The sequence below is a fragment of the Muscardinus avellanarius genome, assembly GCF_963383645.1.
Source record: "Muscardinus avellanarius genome assembly, chromosome: 11".
NCBI lineage: Eukaryota > Metazoa > Chordata > Mammalia > Rodentia > Gliridae > Muscardinus > Muscardinus avellanarius.
In genome coordinates this window covers 93,004,429-93,025,871 of record NC_137797.1, presented here as the reverse complement: position 1 = coordinate 93,025,871, position 21,443 = coordinate 93,004,429, and the positions used below count along the sequence as shown (strand labels likewise).

Below are 21,443 nucleotides of genomic sequence, written 5' to 3'. Positions count from 1 at the left end.
GGCTATCTGAAAACCATGATCCTCTGGTCTCAGCCTCCCAAATGCTGGATTACAAGCCTGCGCCACCACGCCCAGCACACAGGACACTTTAGAATGCCCTGAGAGGAATCTTGGGGATGATAATGTCTCCATAATAATGTAATTAATATTTGAATAATTAATAATATATTCTATTCATAATTATTATTATATTGATGCCATTTGAGTGGCAGGTAACTAAGGCTAAGGGAGGTTTGGTGACATCCTGAGAACCCACAGCTGAGCCGAGCCCCACACCTCCGCTCAGCCCTCCACTAGGCACCCACGGGGAGATGGCCTCTGAGTTGCAAACACAAGAGCTTTAATCTTGTTCTGCATGGCATAGTCAGGTCCTTAAACTAGACAGAAATATCAAAGCTCATCCATCCATGATTCTGCTCAGGGCATTCACCCAACTCAGGCATCCACAGGAACACCCGCTTGCTTCTGGTAAATCAGCTGAACTCTAACTCTCCACACGCGTAAGCCTGTTCAGGGGCACAAAGATTCGGACACATGGCCTGGGGATATAGCCCAGTGGTAGAGCGCTTGGCCAGCGGGCTTGGGACCCTGGGTTCAATCTCTGGTACTGACAAAAACAACAGCAACAAAAAGGTATTCGGCTGAGTGTGATGGTGTACACCTGTCATCCCAGTACTTCAGAGGCTGGGATAGGAGGATTGCAGATTTGAGGTTAGCCTCAGCAACTTAGTGAGACCCTCACAATTTGGTGAGACCCTGTTTCAAAATTAAAAACAAAAAAGTCAAAATGTCCCTAAGTTCAATCCCCAGTACCAAAAAAAAAAAAAGAGATTTCTATACACAAGTATATCAAGCTTACACATGTGCCCCCTGTGCTCAACATGTTCATGCATACATTTTTTTTTTCAGTACTGGGGATGAAACCCAGAAGCATTCTACCTTCTAGCAACACCCCCCACCCAATTTTTTATTCTTTATTTTGAAACAGGGTCTCACTGAGTTGCAAAAGGCCTCACTAAGTAGCTGAGGTTGTCTGCAAACTGTGATCCTCTGGTCTCAGCCTCCCAAAAGCTGAGATTACAAGTGTGCACCACCACGCCCAGCTTCATGCATACATTTTCAAACATACTAATAAAAATGCATAGAGATGTGTGTATGTGTGTGGTATGGTGATGCATGACTGTAATCTTAGTACTTGGGAGGCTGAGACAGGAGGGTTGCATATTTGAGGCCAGCCTTAGCAATTTAGCAAGGTCCCTTAGTAACTTAGTGAGACCTTGTCTGACTAGGGTTGCAGGTGCAGCTCGGAGCTAGAATGCCTCTGGGTTCAACTTCCAGTACCCAAAATAAGGAAGCACATAGGTCTTAAATAAACTCCCAAGCCGGGCTGGTGGCGCACACTTGTAATCCCAGCATTTGGGAGGCTGAGACTGGAGGATCATGGTCCTCAGACAGCCTCAGCTACTTAGTGAGGCCTTTTGCAACTCAGTGAGACCCTATTTCAAAATAAAGAATAAAAAATAGGGCTGAGGGTGTAGCTCAGAGATAGAATGCCCCTGGGTTCCATCCCCAGTACCACGTAATGATAACAATAATAATAATAATAATAATAATAATAATCATCTCCCAATCTTACACTCAGTGTAAACTTCCCAAACCTTTGCATGCACAATTCTGCACACCAGTGTATGTGCACACACATGCACTTGGATGCGTAAATACATGCATACATGTACAGATATTTTCACATACAACACTGCGTGTGTGCACACACAGAGCTGAGACAGAGGAAGTGTTGTCCCCTACGAAAACCCTCCCGACCATGTGGGCCACGGAGAGATTCGACGCTCCTGGAGACCTGCAAACCATCCATCTTGAGGCTCCATGCGGTGGCATTCTGCCGTCCTCTGGGCCAGCCCTGCCTGTCATGACAGAGACGAGATGGGCCAAGGGCCAAGTCCAGAGCTACAGAAGCATGAACAACTGTCGTATGGGCCGAGCGCCACCATCCTTTTGTTCTCCGAACATTGGTTTGTGTCCCAGACTGCACCTTGCCTGGGGGAAGTGTTTCCCACCCCCAGGGGGCTCCCCCTAGAGCAGGGACGTCTGTGCCAGGGGTCAGAGGCTACAGCTCGCACTTGAATCCCGAAGACGGCACTTCAGCTGCGTGACCTTGGGTGGGTCACCTAACCTGTCTCAGCCTCAGTTTCTACCTCTGTGAGTACCATCCCTTCAGGATTGTATGAATAAAAGAGGTAATAAATGTCCATAAATGCCTAAATGAATGAGCGCACGGCTACGAGTGATTGAGAATTGCACGGCAGAGTTCCTCTGCTCGGCAGCTCGCCCTCCCTTCTCTGGCCTGTGAGTCCCTGGACTGTCCTACAGCAGTGGGTGATGTGATTCCCCATGGCTTCCCAAGATCGTCCCACCACATCCTCCTGCAGAAAGCCCCTCCCAACCACCCCCTCTTCCCTCTCTCACCATCTCCCTCTCTCCTTCCCCTCTAGCCACTCTGTGGAGCCTGCTTTATATTCCTGCAGCCTTTGAACACACTCTGCTTCCAGCCCCAGGGCCTTTTCACAGAGCTGCCTTCCCTGAGTCCTGCTTTAAGCCCAGGCAGCATGCTTCTGGTAGCTGATGCTCCTAGCCTTTGTTCTCCACTGCCTGTCTTCTTTATTTTCTGCTCAGATATTCTCTCTCCTAAGTGAGGTCTTGCCTATCAAAGCAACCCTCCTGACCAGGGGCGGTGGCACCGACATAGAATCCTAGTACTTGGGAGGCTGAGATTACAGGATCTAGGCCCGCCTCAGCAACCTAGCCAGACCATTTCAGAATTTTAATAAATAAATGAAAGTGATTGGATGTGTAGCTCAGAAGTAGAATGCCCCTGGGTTCAATCGCCAGTACACACACAAAAAAAATTTCTGGGTTCAGGGTGTAGCTCAGTTATAGAGCACTGGCCCATCACACATGTGTGAATGGGGCCCTGGATTCCATCCCCAGCACCAAAACCAAAAACAACCCTCCTTCCACTCACCCCCTTACTTTCAATTCTTATGAATTTGTCAAAGACTCCTAATGTCAGGGATACTTCCCCCAAAGGTGGGAGGGGGACACTGGAAAGCTCTGGGGGTGCCATAGTAGCCTTGGTGCCATTGGGAGGTGTTGGATAAAAATAAGGGGGTGGTGAGCCGTTGAGTAATTTTTTGTAAAGGGGATGGTAAGCCGATAAATTTGGGACTCTGTGATTATACACATGCAGGTGTACCTGTTTAGTGGCTGTCTTCTGTTGACTGAGATCCATGATACCAGCTCTGTCTGCTTTACACCCAGTGATTCCTTACAGACGACAGCAGGCAGAGCCTGGCATTCAGTAGGCGCTCCATAAATGCTTGCAAAATGAATGTATACAGACCACTCCTGCCCCGTGAGAAGCCTGAATAAAACTGTCCATCCCTATCTAACAATAACTCGCCCGGCTCCCTTTCTCTCCTTTCATATTTCAATTTTCCCCAGCCCCAGCGAGCCTAATCGGTAGGGACTGCCGCCAATGTCTGCATGAGTTAAATGAGCGGGTCCAGCTGATCTATTGTAATGGATTTTAAGCGGGGACTGCGTCAGAATCCCCCTAGAGTTTCATTTAAAGCACACCTGGCTGCCCTCCTTCCCCGAACCCCCTCCTGAGTGACAGTCCCCAGGCCCAGGCCCAGGCCCAGGCCCAGGCCCAGGATAAGCACATTTCAAAAGCACTTCTCTGGGGTGCCAAGAATGACTTCTCTGGGGTGCCGGGGACAAGCGACCTCCTGCGGCTAGGAAGGGACTATGGAGCTAGGCTCACAAAGGTTTATGAGGACATGTGGAGAGAAAGTTTGGAGAGCATTTAGCATAAGGCCTCACGCACAGTAAGCGCATGGGCATATTTTTTGTGCATTTAACGTAATTAAATGATTCACTTCCTGTAGAAGTCTTTCTCGGTTCCCTGTAGGGCTGAAGAGCGTGCCTTTCCTGTGGTGGATGGTAAATACACGGGATTAGCTGACAGAGCGAATATGCTATGTTTTTCTCCTTTTTTTTTCTCTTTCTCTCTCTCTTTCTTTCTTTCTTCCCCCACTGGAGGCTGAACCCAGGGGCATCCTACCTCCTAGCTACACTCCAGCCCCTTTTATTTTATTTGGAAACAGGATCTCACTAAGTTGCCGAGGGTCTTGCTAAGTTGCTGAGGCTGGCTTTGAACCTGTGCTATCCTCCTATCTCAGCCTCCTACATACTGGGATCACAGGCATGGGCACCTATTTCTCCCGCCTTAAAGAATAATCCTCCATCTTGAACTATCACCCTACTTTTTACCCCTTTTCATTGCAAAACTCACCAAAGAGTTTTCTACACTCACTTCCTACAGTTCCTCCCAATTCCATCATCTTTTACACATTTCTTTAGGAAAAGTTCAAACATACCTTTTGCTAACCTTCTACCTCCCATCATGTTTTGTTGGGTATTTTTTTTAAAGCAAACCCCCCAAATAATATCATTTTACCCAGAACATACCTCTAGCAGATGAGAACTTTAAAAAGTTCTAATAACAGTTATCATTATCACATCTACTGAAATTATGAAATGCACGGTAATTCTCTAAACTCAGGGAATATCTTGTCTGTGTTCAAATAAAATGTCTTTTTTCCCCCCAGTTTCTTCAATTGAATCGGGACTCAATCAAGATCCGCACATCACATTTGACCACTCTGCCTCTCAAACCCCTTCGGTCTTCTCTCTGAAACCCACGTGAATCTAGCTTTGGCCCCCATGCTTCACCAACGTTCTGCCTTTCCAGGTCACTAGTAGCCTGAGTGTTGCAGAACCCAGTGGAGCATCCTCCTTCTTCTCCCCACGCCACGCGTCAGTGGTGTTGGGCTCTGGTTCCTACCTCCTCCTGGAACCCTGTTTTGGTTTACTTTTCCACTGCTGTGACCCACATACCTGACAAATGAACAACAGAGAGGAGAAAGTTTCCTTGGCTCAGGGTTTCAGGGGCACAGTCCATGGTCAGCTGGCTCCAAGGCAAGCACCGCAATGGAAGCAAGCTGAGTTCAACTCAGTTACGGCCGAGAGTAAAAAGAAGCAACTGGGAACAGGTGTGTCCCCGAGGCCACGCCCCACCTGCCTCAGTTATCACCCAGCAAATCCATTCAAATGATTAATCCTTCAGTGGGTTTATTCACTGTTGAGATTAGAGCCCTGGTTCAATGATTTCACCTCTACATTTGGTTGCACTGACAACATGTTTTCAACACATAGCCTTTGGGGAGAACTTCCAAACCCAAACCATAATACATCCCCTTGCTAGAGCCCCTGGGGGACCTAAGGGCTTCTCTCCTGCCCCTTTAGCTGCTCCTTTCACCCCCTACTCCCAACTCCTAGCGCTGGAATACTCCAGGACTCTGCCTCTGGCCCTCTTTACTCTTCTTTTCTTGCTCCTTTGTGATGTCAACCAGTCTCAAGGACCTAAAAGCCACCCCAGATTTACATGCCCTGCTCATCCCAAATGCCCACTCAATATCTCCACCCCAGTGTCTAATGGGCATCTCAAATATGACCAGTCTAAATCTTCAAACATTCCCATCTCATCCTTCTAATGACTTTGGCCCAAACCTCGGACTCATTGCCAAGTCCCAACTTTCATACATGCATTAATCCCTCCGGAAGTGCTGTTAGCTGGGCAGCGTATCGCCGCTTTCACTGCTACTGCGCTGGTCCTAGCTTCTACTGGCTCCTACCTGGATTTTGCACCAACCTTTTACCTGAGTTCCATTCTTCTAGCTCCCTTCCCTCTTTAGTCTACTCTTAACCCAAACTCAACCTAGAGTTCAAAGTTTCTTTTAAGCATCACATCTGATCAAAATTACCCATTGGGTGCCAATTTTTCTTAAGGCAGGAGCCAAACATTTCACAATGGACTCCAATGTCCTTAACAAGAAACACCAAGCCGAGCGTGGTGGTGCACACTTGTAATCCCAGTACTTGGGAGGCTGATATAGGAGGATCGCGGTTTGCAGCCAGCCTCAGCTACTTAATGAGGCCCTTTGCAACTCATTGAGACTCCGTTTCAAAATAAGGAATAAAATATAGGGCTGTTGGTGTAGCTCAAGGTAGAATGCCCCTGGGTTCCATACCCAGTATCACAAAAAAGGAAGAAAAGAAAGGAAAGAAAAAATAAAAGAAACACTGAGTGTTTGGGCAGGAAAATTCTTCAGTCTGTGGACAGTCCTGGGCACTATAGAATGTTTGATATGGCCCTTGCCCACCAAATGCTTGTAGAGCAACAATCCACTCTCTAAGGCCCAAAGCCACTGTGATGCCTAAAATGTCCCTAGAATTTATTTTATTTATTTATTTTTGTGGTACTGGGGATGGAACCCTTCTCCAGGCTACACTCCCAGATCTATTTTATATCTTTTTATTTGGAATCAGGGTCTCTTAAGCCAGCGCGGCTGGCTTCGAACCTGCGCCATCCTCCTGTCTCTGCCTCCCAAGCGCGGGGATTACAAGCGTGCACCACCACTCCTGGCTCTCCCTAGAATTTCTAAACGCTACTTGGTGGATTTGGAAAGCCCAGCTAAGAATCTCTAACAAGATCCGCTCCACGCGATGCCGGCCCAGTCTCCCTCCGCCCCACTCAGGTCTCTGTGGTCTCACATGAGACTACTCTCCCTGTTCTCCCAGGGTTTCCATCTAACTGGAACCGTCAGGCTGGCCATTCCCTCTGACAGGAAGCTCCTCTCCAGACAGCACAGACTCCTCCCTCTTCTCCAGGTCTCCCAGGTGTCACCCTCCAGCTTGGCCTTCCCTCTATACCTTGCATAAAATCGCAAATTCCTTCTCTCCCAGGTCCCTTTCTCTGCTTGCTTTTTTTCCAGAAAAAAAAACATATAGTACATCCCATAAGATGGGATACACTATAAGTTTTCATTATTCTGTTTTATTTTTTGGTCTGCAAACCTCTTGAAAGGATGTGGGAGTTTCTGTGTGTGCTGGGCCTGGAGTTGTAACTGGCACACTGTAGACGCCCAATAAATATTTGTTAAGTGGATGAAAGAATACAGATGCCATGAGAATACAAAATTACTTCAAAAAGGCAATGACCTTTGGCAAGAACTTCAGATGATTTCTCGGTCAGTTCAGGAAGACTTCTTGAAGGAAGTGGGGTTTTAGGACTTACCTTCTGCTGGTTGTGAACAACCAACCGGATGCCTGCTGAAGGCCCAGGGGATCTCACGGGACAAAAGCTAGGAAGTTTCAGGGCTGAGAAGCTCTCCCTAAATCTCATTTCTGCTGCAATTTACTAAATGTCTGCAGCATGTTGGCAGCTCCAAAGGCAATTTCAAATGGAGCCCCTCAGTAATGTCTGCCTATCCTCAGCTTCCTGGCTCTTAGAGAAACTCACCCAAATGATAACACAGAAGCAGGCTAGCCAGGGCTTGCCTCCCCAAACACTCGGCAGGCGCAAAGGAAGGACCTAGATTCACAGCCTTGCAATGGAGTACTTTGCAGGTATTAAGAATGAGGCAGCTCTTTTTATACTGAATATGGAAGGATCAGTAAGATACATTATTAAGGGGAAAAAACCTAGTGCAGAGCAGCAGATTGTATACTCCCATTTGTGTAAACACACACACACACACACACACACACACACACACACACACGCACAGAGATGCACACTCGCTTGAATATGCATAGAAAATTCCTGGGAAGGCATAGGTGAAATTGCTAATAGTGGTTGCTAGAGGGAGGGGTGGAGCAGGTAGGAAACGGGCAGGGGAGACACTTTTCACTGTAAATTCTTGCATCTTTCAGTTTTCGTTCTATGTCCATGTGGTATCTATTTGAAGGGTGTTGAGTTCAGTTTTTAAAAAGAGCACAATCAGATTGATGGGATACAAAAGAACAGGGCCGTGTGAAAGGGCCAGGCATTTTTGGCGTAAAAACAACAACAAAAAAGAGTCACTTGTACAAAGAGAGGTGTCCAGAAGCCGGAGCCCTTCCAGTGAGGAGCCCTGGGGCTTTAACTGGCCTCAGGATGGACAGATCCGGAGCGCAGGGGCTTCCCAGCCAGCGCCAGCGCTAGGCAGGCCCAGAACCTGCAGTGGAGGCCACGCCCCCGGGCTGCAGGCTCCTCGGGCATGGTGTTCTGAGACCGCAGGCTCAGGAGAGGCAGAGCCACTCAGGAAGCCATGTGGAGCAGGAAGTGTTAGGTCTGAGCATGTTCATCTGAGAAAAGATAATCAGGGTGGGAGAGTGGACAGGAGGGAGGGGAGGACGGAAGGGTGACTACCTTCAAGTACTTGAGGGGCTATCAAACCAAGGAGAGAGGAGTCCTGTTCTGAGCCCGTCGGAAGACACTCCAAGTGCGAACAGGGCTCGCCAACCTTCAGAAAGCACTTTCCGGAGCCAGGGTTAGTGGGATGCAGTTGCCATCCCAGTACTTGGGAGAGTGGGACAGGAGGATTGCAGGTTTGAGGCTAGACTCTGCAACTTAGCAAAATCCTGTCTAAATAAATAAATAGGGTTGGGGTGTAGCTCAGAGGTAGAATGTCCCTGGGTTCAATCTCCAGTACAAAAAATAAAAGCCGTCGCTGGGGCTGAGATGTGGCTTAGTGTTTGTCTGGCATGCCCGAGGCTCTGGGTTTTACTCCCAATACTGGGGGGAGGAGGAGGAGGAGGAGAAGGAGGAGGAGGAGGAGGAGAAGGAGGAGGAGGAGGAGGAGGAGAAGGAGGAGGAGGAGGAGGAGGAGGAGGAGGAGGAGGAGGAGGAGGAGGAGGAGGAGGCACCTTGTGGCTTTGGGGCCAGTTTCTGCCACTGGGAGGCCCCAGATACCTGCAAGGACCGTCCTCGGAGGCTTCACCAGGAGCGTGGCTTGCTGCGCCGACATTCCCTCTGAACTTTCATAGCAATCCCGTGACTCTGGTCCTATTTCTAGTTGCCCTTTTACCAGTGGGACCACACAGAAAGTGATGGACCGAGTTGAGATTCGAACGCAGTGCCACACTGGGAACGACCACGCTCCATCGCAGCTGAGCCGAAAGATCCTCCAGAATCCTACACCTGCCATTCCACGAATAATGGAAACATTCTCGGGCTGGGTTTTTCTGCAGAGGAGGTGTCTTGGGTGCCGGACGACCAAAAGGCATGGATGCGCGCTGCGTACAGGAGCCCCTCCGCCGCTCCCGCCTTGTTGCCCCTTTTCTGCCAGGGGAACCCACTCACAGCAGCGGGGCTGGGGCCAAAGGAGGCCGGGGAGGGGCGCGCCGGGCGTCCAGACCCGAGGGCGTGGGCCCCGGGCGGGATGGATGGGCGGCGACGCTGCCCTGGAGCCGGGCGCGCGCGGGGCGGGGGCGCGCTGCGCGTGCACCGGGCAGAGCCGAGCGGCGGGGGCGGGCGGGGCGCAGCGCCGAGGGCTCCCGAGCGGCGCGGGAGGGGCGGGAGGCCGGCGCCCACAGTGCGCGTTCCCGAGCGCGTGACTCAGCAGCGGGGGCGCGCGGGGCGCCGGGGGTGCCGGGGAGGGGCGCGGGGGCCGGGAGATCCCAGCCTGCGCTCAGCAGCGCCAGCCGCCCACACGCCGAGATCCTGGCTCGGCGCGGGCTCCGCAGCCAGCAGCCCCCGGGAGCGCGGCCGGCGAGGAAGGGCTTTCCCGGGGCTGGCGGAGTCGCTGGGGGCGGGGGACGCCGAGGGACCCGGGAAGGGGCAGGCCGGCTCCCGAGGGCTCCCCTCCTGCTGCTCCCGGGTGTACCCAGTCAAGGCCAGAGGGCCCCCGGTGGAAATTTTCGAGGCACTTAGTACTGGAAGCCCCTGCAGAATTCCCCTCACCCTGCCCCAGGGCCCACGGAAATTTGCCACCTGTTTTTCCTGAAAGGGGAAGAGTTTCCTTCCCTGACTCTTGTCCTGTAACAGCTCTGCAGCTTGCTCAAAGGGCTCTGCTCCCCACACACCTGGGGCAGAGGGGAAAGGAAGAGGAAAATTACTGTCCCTGTTGCACTGGCAGCTCAGAGCCAGAGAGGTTTGCGCCAAGGTTCTGTTTGGGGGTCTGTGGGCTCGAGGGAGGGCGTGAGGATCCCAGAGCTACGATCCTGGCTTCCAAGCCAGAGTCCTGCTGCTTGAAAGACAGCCTCCGCCCGACTCTGGAAACCCTTTGGCCTTCCCTGATGGGCTCATTAAATAACATCAAGAACGTAAAAGGTGCCAAATGAGCCGGTTTGGAAGCGTCCAGGACATCTGTTTGTAAAGACCAGGCTCGGCACAGGGAATGCTGAAGCAAGAAATTCCCAACCGCTTTCAGAGTTGTTTCTGTTGTTTTTAAATAATCATTGTGTTAAATTGGTGCGTTGAATGAAAATTGTGGTAGATTGGAATCATTCATCAAGGCAGAAATTGTGGGATTCCCTTGCCTCTCTGCCTGGGATGGCAGTGCACTTGTGACCGGAGGCAGGCGGGCTGCTGGCTTGAGCCGGCATGTCCAACGCCCTGAGAGGTCATTGGCAGCAGGCCCTGGCCATAGTGGGGTTAAGATGAGCCTCCGGGAAAGCCACTCTGCAGATTTGTCTGCTTTACACCTGCTTCTAAACACTACATCTCAGTAGAGAGAATCCCAGACCACAGCCGCTGTACCCACCATGCAGGCAGCCTCCCTCCTGGGCCAGGGCCCGGGCTCTGGAGCCCTGGTCTCTGCAGGTGTGCTCTGGACAGAGCGGAGGGCCCAGGGCAGGATGTGTGGAGGCCCCGTAGACTGACCCCATTGTATAGAGGGCAGATGTAGGAACTGACAAGCCAGGAAAGAGGGCAGACATCATGAGATGCCTCCAAGTCCTAAGAGTATGGCCAGACCTGAGTATCACCAGGTGTTACTGGGGGTTGTAAGGTAAAACTTTACCAGGAGGACTTCGCAGCCTGTGGCATGGTGTGACTTGCCATCTAACACCACACCCCAGCCCGAGCCATCAACACACCCATGGTGCAGCCATACCCACCAGGCTCACAGACACATCCACACCATGCACCCACCCACTCGCCCGCCCCACGGGATCCTGACATTTCTCAAATCATGACCAGAATCCAGCTCCTCTCCTTTCTTCTTTTCCCTTGCCATCCCACCCCCTCCCCTTCTCCTCCTCTACCTCTTCCTCTACCACTGCTGCTTCTCCCTCGCCCCTCTTCCTCTCTTTATCTCTTCTTCTGTCCTCTCCCTCTCTCCTTCGCTTCTTCTCCCTCTGTGTCGGAGATGGAATCCAGGGCCTTGCCCATGCTAAGCCAGGGCTCTACCACTGAGCCACTCCCCAGCCCCTCTCGGTCCCCTCAGAAAGAAGGCCACGGTTCAGGCCTCCTTTCCACCCATCCCCATAGACCCATTCATTGCTGGTGGTTCCTCCAGCCTTCGGACAAGGCGGCGTGTGCGACTGCGCATGTGCGTACTGAGACAAGACGCCCGCAGGGCTTTCTCTTACTTCATTCTTGGTGTGCTTTCTAGGCCAAGGGACAGGTCAGAGGCTGGGACAGAGGGAGAGGAGGGTTCCCCTCGCTCACTCATAGGAGTGGGGTGGGTTTCATTAGCAGGAATGACAAGCCCCCACCCGGCCACCCTTCCTACTTCCCTACCAACCTGAAGAGCCTCTCGGTCCTTCCATACAAAGAACTGTGCCGCTGGGCCTCCCTCCAGCCAAGCTCTTCCCCAGCCCTGACACATGCCCTCCCCTCCAGTCCAAGGCCCATGAGCCCGCCTGCGCCCTACATACTAAGAGTTCATTTATGCAACCAGTACTTACCAGGCACCTGCTAGGTATTGAGTTTGGCAGTCATCTCCCATCCTCTTCAGGTTCTTGGGTATCAACCTCTACTGTCTTCCAGCCCCACCTGCCCACACTCCCTGCCCTGTAGCGGGAACTCTAACCCAGGCCTGGGACATTTCACTACCCAAGTCATTATGTTAAGATCCTACAGAGGAGCAAAAGGGCTTGCTGAGCACCAAGCACTGATGTTCCTCTACCCCGTTCTTGTGACTTTTACACAAGAATGAAACTCAATGGGGAATTATTTTTTCCACAGCCCAAATAATCACTTTTCCATGACCAGTCAGTGTGGGGATGCCCTGTGGCCCTCCTTCTTCATCACCAAGGCCAAGCAAGGCAATTCTAACATAGACTTTGCAAAATTCAGTGGCAATAAAGATTCATTTAGACTCTCAATAGTTGCCCTCCTGGGTCCTTCACCTCCTTCTGAGCCTCCTATTCCAGCCTGTGGTCAGCCAGTGCTACTCTGGATCCTCCTCTCACCAAATCCTGCCCTGGGAAATTGCCCAAATAAATGCTTTCATGCTGAAGTGTGAAAGATGGATAGAGCGCTATGTTGTTTTTCTCCTGTCCTAGGAGAATTTGCATTTTAATGAAGGAGATAACCTTGAAATACTCAAAGCAACCTCTGATTGTGGAATCGCTGGCACAGGTAAGATATTCGAGAAGGTAGAGCGTCTTGTCCTGCCACTAAGGAGCCGGGAGGCACCAGTTACTTCCCTCTCCGGCCTTCCTTAAGTCTTCTCATTTGCCAAATAAGAAGTTTGGACCAGGTTGCCTCACAAGATTCTTCCAGGTCTGACATTTACTTGACTCTTTAGAGGGGCTGGGGGACCTTGAGCCAGCTCCCGAAGTCCTCTGGCCCCTGCAGCTATGGCCTAGATGAAATGGCCTAATGCCAGCCCAGAGCCTTTCTGGGCAGGGCCTTGGACAGGCTGCCTGCATGCCCTCTGTCCCCGGAGGAGGATAGGTACCACTCAGCACGTGGCCGGTCTCACCATTACATAACCCTCCTAGATCAGATGTTGCAAGCCAAGAAAAACAGCAAAAGAGCCCATCCCCCTCTGGCACAGTGCCCCAACACACACACACACACACACACACACACACACACACACACACACACACTTCATATGGTGGCCCTGTAGCCACAATCCTAGTGGGAGAGAATTTTAGAAGCCCATTTTTTTTTTCATTTTCATATGATTTTTCTAGAAGGTATATCATCTAAGAAAAATCTTTAAGAGGAGATTCTTTGATCGTCTAGGTCTGACAAAACAAAAAGGGGTCCTCCAAGCCCCTCACTGCTACCCCAAAACCCACAGCAACACATCAGGTCTCCTCTCCCATCCTTCCCTGCTGTTCTCTCCAGCTTTCGGACCTCAGAAAGCTACAAAGGGCAGATCTGCCTTCCATCCCCAGGAGGGAGCGCTGTGGAGGACTGGAAGTGGGGGTGCTTCCCCTGCTCTCCACTTTTGCCCTTGACAGGTCAGTATGCCTTTTTGCAAAGGAGGCTGTAGCTTCCCAACTTAGGAAACAGGGCTAGAGGTCCTTCACTCACCATCTGGCATGGTGATAACTCCCATCTCTCTCTGATATCCTTAAGAAAAAGAACAAATCATCTCAAAATGTAACCAAAGAGCTCTCAGTTGGGCTTAAAGAAACCTTTCCCAGCTATGAAGCTTAGTCTCCTTGTGGAGGGCTAAGAGGTGTAGACGTCTCCTGCCTGGCTGCTTGTCAAGGTAAGCTTAATATCCATGTCTCTAGTAGTGTGGGCGCGCAGTGTCTAGAGGTGGAGGAGTAATGAGAAAGGGGTGCACTTGAAGAGGTGTTCTGGCAGAGTAGAAAGAATCCTGAAGGTGAGTTCTACTCTGGTGCTGTTGTCTGGCATCAGATGGACCCTCCTTTCCTTTCTTCATCTTGCTTTCTTCATTTTTATATTTTTTTTCTTTGGTACTGGTGATTGAACCCAGGGACATTCTGCCTCTGAACTATACTCACACCCCCTTTTTTATTTTGAAACAGGGTCTTACTAAGTTGCTGAAGCTTCCCTGGAAGTTGTGATCCTCCTGTCTCAGCCTCTCGAGTATGGGGATTATGGGTCTTCACTACTTCATCTGGCATCCGGTTTTATTTATTTTTAAATTATTATGATGTTGAAATGGTGCAATATGCATGCTATGTGCCCAGAACAGTGCCAAACAAGTGATAGCATCCAAATTTTAAACTTTACAACAACCCTTTAAAGTAGATATTATTCTTCATTTAATATGTCGGGGGGAAAAAAACTGGCTGAAAGGAAGTAATGGACGTAAGGTCTCACAGCTGGTAGATGGTAAGATAGGGTCCTGCTCAGGTTCACCTGCCTCAAAGCCTTGTGTGTTTAACTGATTCCCCCTTCTGTTTCTAATGCCCTCTTTGCCCGGAATGAAGAGATCTATCCCTCTCTCCATGGAACAAGAAACTCTCTGCAGCATGTGGGAACCTGCATTCTGTGGCTCTCCAGAAGTAGAGGAGGAAGTTGCTGCAGTGCCCAAACCTTGGAAACCCTCCCAGATGTTCTCACACTTGGGAACCTGCCAGATGTTACGAGCCTGTCCCCAGGATCTCATACTAAGAAACCCTCTACCAAGCCTCTGCTGCTCCGTGTCCAGAGCCACCAGGACAATGTTTGGGCCCCAGTTAAAAAAAAAAAAAAAAAAGATGTTTGGACTTCCCAACAAAAGCAGTTAGTCTAAAGTTAGTCTTTACATGGGACTTAAACCCGGGCATTGAGTCTCTTTTCAGACCCTGGCCCTTTTGTTTGTCCCAGCTTGCTCTTTCTTTTTTTCCCTCATATAACCCTCCTTTTCCTTCTTCTCCACACAATCCTGAACCCAGCTGCAGTTTTTTTGTTGTTGGTGGTGGTGGTGGTAGTGGTGGTGGGTTTTTTTTTTTGCTTTGTTTTTTTTTTTTTTTTTTTTTTTTTTTTTTTTTTGCGTAAGTGACCTCTGAAACCCAGGCAGCACTGATATTTGCTGAGTCGGCAGGACTGGCCCCTGCTCCTCTTGCCTGATTTTGGGTCAAGGGAAAAATGTACTGGGATGCCTTTATGAGGCCCTGTGGTGTTGACCGTGTGGGCTTGGGAAGGGCGTAGGGGCTTGCAAGGTGAAAGCTGGGGTGGAGCAAGGAACAGGGGTTTCCCAGAGGCGAGGGAATGAGTTTCTCTAAAATTGTGGTCCTTTTGGATGACAGGGAAGGAAGAGAAGTAGTTCAGGCCCTTGGAAAGGTGGGAGACAGTGAATCATTGTGGGGTTTGTTGTTTTTTGGGTTTTGTGCCGCTGGGAATTGAACTCACAAGGGGCATTCTACCTCTGAGCTTTACCCTAGCCCTATTTTGTTTATTTTTTTTTATTTTAAAACAAGGTCCCACTAAGTTGCCGAGAGCCTCACTAAGTTGCTGAGGCTGGCCGCAAGCCTGCAGTCCTCTTGTTGCAGCCTCCCAAGTACTGGGATGATAGGTATGTGCCTCCATGCCCTGCTGACCGCAAATCTTTACAAGCAAACACTCTGCATCAGCTTCCAAGCCTGAGCAAAAAGACACACGCTCCCTGTGCTCGGGGATCCTTCCTTCTGGCCCCATTTTCCAACTTACTGCTGAGGAGTTTCTCCCTGGTTTGGGGGAGGGAGTGGAGAAGAGGCAGATTGGTGAGTGTTGGCTGTGGGCGCTTCCTCGCATCCAGGCCTTCGGGGTACAAGATAGACAGGGCCGCTGTGCCCTGACGCCTTCCTTGCCCGTCGGCAGGGTCCAGCCCACTCTGGAGGGGACTGTAGGAGGGGACTGTACCGTCAGAGGATGGAGTAACAGCCGCATGCACTACAGAATGAAACTGTTTTTTTTTTCGGCTCTCCTTGGCTCTTAGTATTTCCTGACATGAACCTTTAACTCCACCCAAGAAAACCTTTTCTCTAGCTTTGAACCTAATTTGTAATGCTTACCCTTTCACCTTGTTGTTCTGATAGAGGAGGGTAGCTTTAGGTTCTGTAATACGATTTTTTTTAATTTTTTTTATTTTTGGCGGTACTCGGGATGGAACCCAGGGGCATTCTACCTGTGAGCTACACTCCCAGCCCTATTTTTTATTTTTTGTTTTGAAACAGGGTCTCACTGAGTTGCAAAGGGCCTCACTAAGTAGCTGAGGCTGTCCACGAACCACAATCCTCCTGTCTCAGCCTCCCAAATGCTGGGATTACAAGCGTGTGCCGCCACACCTGGCTGGTTCCATTTGTTTGTTTCTAGATATGTGTCTGATGTATGCAGAGCAAGGGCCACTGGCTCCTTTCCTATCTTTTGCAGCCCGGAGCACAGGTTTTTTTGAAAAGACTGGACGCTTGGTGCATTTAGTTGACTGACTGATAGACCTTCACTCTTGCAGTAGCTTCCAGGATGAGCCAGTCATGAGCTGCCATCTTCGCAGCCCAACAGTAGCAGAAGCATGAGCTGCAAACAGCATCTTAGACAACTTAGGCTGAAAGCCACATCCAGAGCTCTAACCCCCACCAGCCTCCAGCCAGCGTGAGACCGAGGAGCTCCAAGATGACTCAAGATTTATTTCATGCAGAGCTGGGGGTGTAGCTCAGTGGTAGAGTGCTTGCCTGGTATGCGCAAGGCCCTAGGTCCCATTCCTGTCACTACAAAAAAAAAAAAAAAAGATTTATCTATGCTTAAAGGATGAAGGCAGAGAGGAAAGACTGCCTTGTGCAGCTGACGTAGAGGTAAAGGATAGAAGGAAGAAAATACAGGCGGGAGAAAGCATTCAGGGAGGGATAAGAGGGAGACATGGACAGGGAAGAAAAAGAGAAGAGGGAGAAAGAAGAAAGGTACAAAAGAAGGGCATAGGAGGAAGAAAGGAGAGGACAGGAACCGCTGGAGCCACCCAGCCCTCACAGCCACAGGGAGACGGGAGCTGGGGAAGTTGATGTGCAATGTCAGAATCTCACCTAGTTCCCAGCAATCATCTGCCCGTGGTCCAGGAGACACGGGCAAGCTCTGGCAGATGTGCTCAGAGAAGCTGTGGCCACATGCACGGCAACTCCAGAGCGGGTGATGTGCTTCCGTGGCAGGGGAGACTGCCAGGTCGGGCTGAGGCCTGGCTTCAGCCAGGAAAGGGATTATAGTCAATTCTGTAGATGCTGTGAGCCTTGATTGGAAAAAAAAAATAACAAGGAGGAAGCTATGTTTGCTGCTCTCATTAAGAAGAATAAGCGGTGGGGGCCGGAGCTTAGCAAGAGCCGGGAAGCGGGCAGAGGAGGAAGCTTAACCCCTCCAGGGGTTTTCTTCCACCCCGTGTCTGTGTTCACCCACCTCCAAGGCCACCCTTTGGTGTGTCCCTCAGCTGAATGAGGGAGAGAGGCCAGGCCCCAGATGAAGGTAGATCAGATGGCAATTAAAAGATCCATTATTTCCTAGTCCCAGGTTCCCAAGGGCTCCTGCCTGTCCTGGAATTGGACAGGAAGAAGAGTTCTGGGGATAAGAAAGACACTGGTGAAATGATACGTCTAGCACAGTGCTTGGCCCTTTGAAAGCCTTGTCCACTCTTCAGTCCCCTTACTGGGGCCATTGTCTTGCTATATAACAAGGCAGAGAGGAATGAGAAAAGATTTACAGCATAAGTATGATAAGATGCCCTTCCTGACTCTGGCATGATGGCACATGCCTGTAGTACCAATACTCGGGAGGCTGAGGCAGGAGGATCACGGGTTCCAGTGTCAGCAACTTAGTGAGACCCTTAGCAACTCAGCAAGACCCTGTGTTCAAATAAAAAATAAAAATAGATCTGGGGGTGTAGCTCAGAGGTAGAATGCCCTGGGCTCAGCACCAAAAAAAAAAAAATCACAAAATTAAATAAATAAATAAAAGAAACCCTCCTTGCGATCTGTTCCTCCTGCTTCAGCATGCTCAGCAGAGAACTGATTCATCAGGAAGCTCCCCAGAGAAAAGCCAGGCAGAGGGCTGCTGGTTCTTCTCTTCTCCTTTCCTCGCCTGCCCAGGGAGATTTCTCCCTGCCTGCTGGCTCTGTCTGTCTCTGCACTCTGGAGAGGTGTGGGCAGAGGACACACATCCAGAACAGGGGCCTTGGGCAGAGAACAGAGTGGGACAGAACATGTGGTCTGAAGGCTCTACGGGGAAACTTTGGTTGAAGTTGGGGTAGAACAGTGGGAACAGAAGCGGGTGGTCCAAAAGGCATCCGGCCACAAAGATGCAGATGATTTCACATCCAAGAGAGCTGCAGGGAGCAGGCAAGGCAGGCATGTTCCTGCTCTTGGAGTCTGTGGGTATCCAGGCCTGGGGAGCAAAGGAAAAACTGGAGGCTCTGGGGAAAGTAAGGAGCTCCTACTGGTGTTATTAACCTCTTGGTGCCTGCTACGGCTTTCTGAGTGAAGGAGTTTTAAAAGCTTCCAGTCTCCTCTACCATGCTAATTATTTCTTATTTTTGTTCTGTCCTCTTGGGGAGCAAAAACAGGGCAGGGTAGAAGGAAAGAGAAGGACATCACGTGGTATGGACATGTGAGGCTGGGTAGGAATCCAGGTGATTCCCAAGTCATCCCTGGATTCCCAGCAGGAGCAGCAGGGCATGATGTGGGCTCTTTAGGCCGCTTTGGCAACCACAGCAAAGTCTTTATACAAGAAAAAGATGTGTCATCAATGCTTCTTGCCCACAAAGTCCCCTGAAGAGATGCAAAGGAAGTGGGGGTACAGTGGGAGGGAAGGGAGACACCAAATGTCAGGAGGAGAGGAACTGGGTGGAGGATCACAGTCATCAGGAAGCTGCAGCTGCCCCGGGGAAATGAAATGGAAGAGTTTGTTTCTCCATGTTTGGGGGAAAGGCCACATACTATCTTAGAAGAATGTTGCCTTTTGCTGAGCCACAGGCATTGAGGAAAAACTGACTTTCTGGTTTTTTTTTTTTTTTATCCCAGATAAAGAAAGAAAACTATGAAACAGAGAGAGAGAATTGGGCCACTGAGGAAGTTGAAGAAGAAAACCACATCTTCTTGAATCAAATACTTTAGATCATCCAAGAACATCATCCTAGATCTTTACCCCTAAGATGGCATGATTGTGGTCAAACCTACATCCCCTGACCCACCCTCTCTAAGTCTACAGCTACAGATGAGAGAAGAAATGAGGATTTTTTTTTGAAGGGGGCAGGAGTACTTGGGGAGAAAGTGAGCTTTTAAGGACTACAGTAATTTTTCACAAGTATTGCCCAGACACAAAGCACTTGAGACTGGATGGAGATGAGACTCTTGGCCCTCTTCCCAGCCCCTTCCCCCTCTCCTTCCACTGCTTTGGTAACACCATCACGAGGGCCAGGTGCTGACCAGGTACTGATTTCCCCAGGGCTGTTCTTCCACGCAGCTCTTCCATCACCCACCTAATCAGGGAAAGGAAGCCGGCATGATCACAGCCTTCCTGATACAGCGGAGGAAATATTCCAGCCCCTATCCATCTCTTCTTCCCGTATTTCTAGTTCATGAATCGCATGAGTGAAGAGAAAGCTTGAGGTGGTTAACACTCTCTGGGGGTGGTTAACATTTCTCTCGGGACCCAATATGAGATTCCCGTTATCGTCAAATAACCGAGAAGAAATAAGGTTTGCAATCACTAGCCGTAACAGAGATGTAAAGAGGCATTACATCCAAATAGCAACTCCGTTTGCCAGCTGTCTCCTTCGTCATTGTTCCCTTTCCACAACTGCCAGCCACCCTACACAGCTTTCCTCCCTGAGTCGGAGGGAAAGCTCATACTAGACGGAGTCCTCAACTGAGGACTCTGAGTCCCCCATTGGTTTGGTGAGTTGTTTCTTTGTGCCACTTTGGTTCTGCAGGGGTTTAGAAGAGAGGTGTCCACTCAGGCCGGAGCAGTGTCAGCTTCCCCCGGTGAGCCACTCTTGCCTTTGACTCCCACTGCACCAGTTAAAGAGCCAGCTTGGTCCTCTGGGAAAATGAAAGCTCCAAGCTTTTATCTTCCTCTGTCTCCAGATGCCCTGCCTTTCCACATCCCCCTGCCTTTCAGCATTATCCTTGGCCCCCTGAATTTCTCTCTGCCCCCATAGTACTTCTTTGGGACCCCAGACGTCTTAACGTTCTTAACAAGCCTCTTGGCCAAAGCTCTGTCTTTTTCATATCTTATTCCATTTAAATAATTGTAGTATCCAAACTCCCATTTTTTCTAACTTATATCCTTCCGTGGTTCGCTTTGCTTCAGTTTTATCCTTACCCCAACTTCCTTTAGACCCCGCCAGTTGTTACCCCACTTAAAAAACCGGTTTCTTTCCTTCTTTGCCCCCAAAGATAGTCCACAAAACCTTCTCAGATACTGATATCATTTCCCCCAGACACACTCCCACCCCACATGATCCCAGTCCTTCAGACTGTTACGTGGACCCGAATTCCGCCCGATGCCCTCCGCACGCCCCTTGCTTCTCCTCCTCCCCGCACCGTGATCTCCACGCCCGCGGCCCCACTCACTCGGGTCTCCTGCTCAGGACGCCCTTGCCGAGGGTGGCGGGGGATTTGTGCTGAAGGAGGGCTCCGGCGGCGGCGCAACAACTCTGGGGGCGCTCCTTTTCCTTGTCGGCCACGGCCCCGAGTGTCCCCTGGTGCTGGCGCGGCGACTGGGGCGCGGGAGCCCGGGGGCCCGGCGGCGCCGGGAGCTGTCCGTGGTGCTGACCCGGCTGCTCGGGCGCGGCGGCCGGGAGCTGTCCGTGGTCCTGGAGCGGCTCCTGGGCCCCGGCGGCGGCCGGAGCGGCGGCCGGGGGAGCCGGCGCGGGGGGCGCGAGCCCGGGCGGAGGCTGGGCTTGCAGCCGCTGCTGGTGCTCCCACAGGCTGCGGTTCTCGGCGCTCAGCTCGTCCAGCCGCCGCTCCAGCTCGTCGATGCGCTGGCGCTGGGTGTGGATGAGGCTCTGCTGGTTCTGCACGATGGCGGTGAGCTCCTTGAGGTAGAGCACCGCGCGCACCGGGTTCTCCAGCAGGCTCTCCATGCCGCCCGCCGCCCGCGCCCTGCCTGCCTGCCTGCCTGCCTGGCCGGCGGCGGGGAGCGCGAGGTGCGCAGGAGCCCGAGCCCGCGGCGGCCGCCCCCCTCCCGCGGGCCCAGCCTCCCCCCGCCCCCGCCGGCGCCGCGTCACCGCCACACGGACGGCCACACACGCACGGGGCGGGCCGGGCCCGGGCCCGCCCCCCGCCCACGGCCGGCTCTGCCTCCCCGGCCCGGGGGAGGCGATGTGCGCGGGGGCCCCGGCGTGGGGAGGCGGGGGAGCAGAGAGAACGGGCACCGAGATGGCCGAGATAAATCCGCTGGCCAGACGCAAGCAGCGGGACCGGGGAAGTGCGGCGGGACGGGTGGGAGACCAGAAGCTGGGAAGGAAAAGGAGAGGAAGAGCGGGGAGGCCGGGAGAACCCGGAGGCCGAACGGGAGGCGAGGGCGAGGGGTCGGAGGCTTGGCAGTCTGGAGGGTCACGGATGCTCCCCCTTCTCCTACCACCCCAGAAGATGGAGCCCCGCGTAAAGGCCCCGGGAAGAGAGGTCACCCCCCCCCCCACGCACACACAGCTCTTTGGTGC

At 51.5% G+C, this 21,443-nt stretch overlaps 1 protein-coding gene across 1 annotated transcript in view; it reads right to left on the bottom strand.

The window, feature by feature from the left end:
- Nucleotides 1-20,864, bottom strand: part of IQSEC3 (IQ motif and Sec7 domain ArfGEF 3) — a gene marked incomplete at both ends in the record, with an annotated part of 113,425 nt that extends 92,561 nt beyond the window's left edge. Inside the window, one exon of the mRNA XM_080706089.1 lies at nt 20,353-20,864. Coding sequence (XP_080562215.1) covers nt 20,353-20,864 — 512 coding nt within the window. The remainder of the gene's footprint in view (nt 1-20,352) is intronic.
- Between the last annotated feature and the right edge of the window lie 579 nt (nt 20,865-21,443).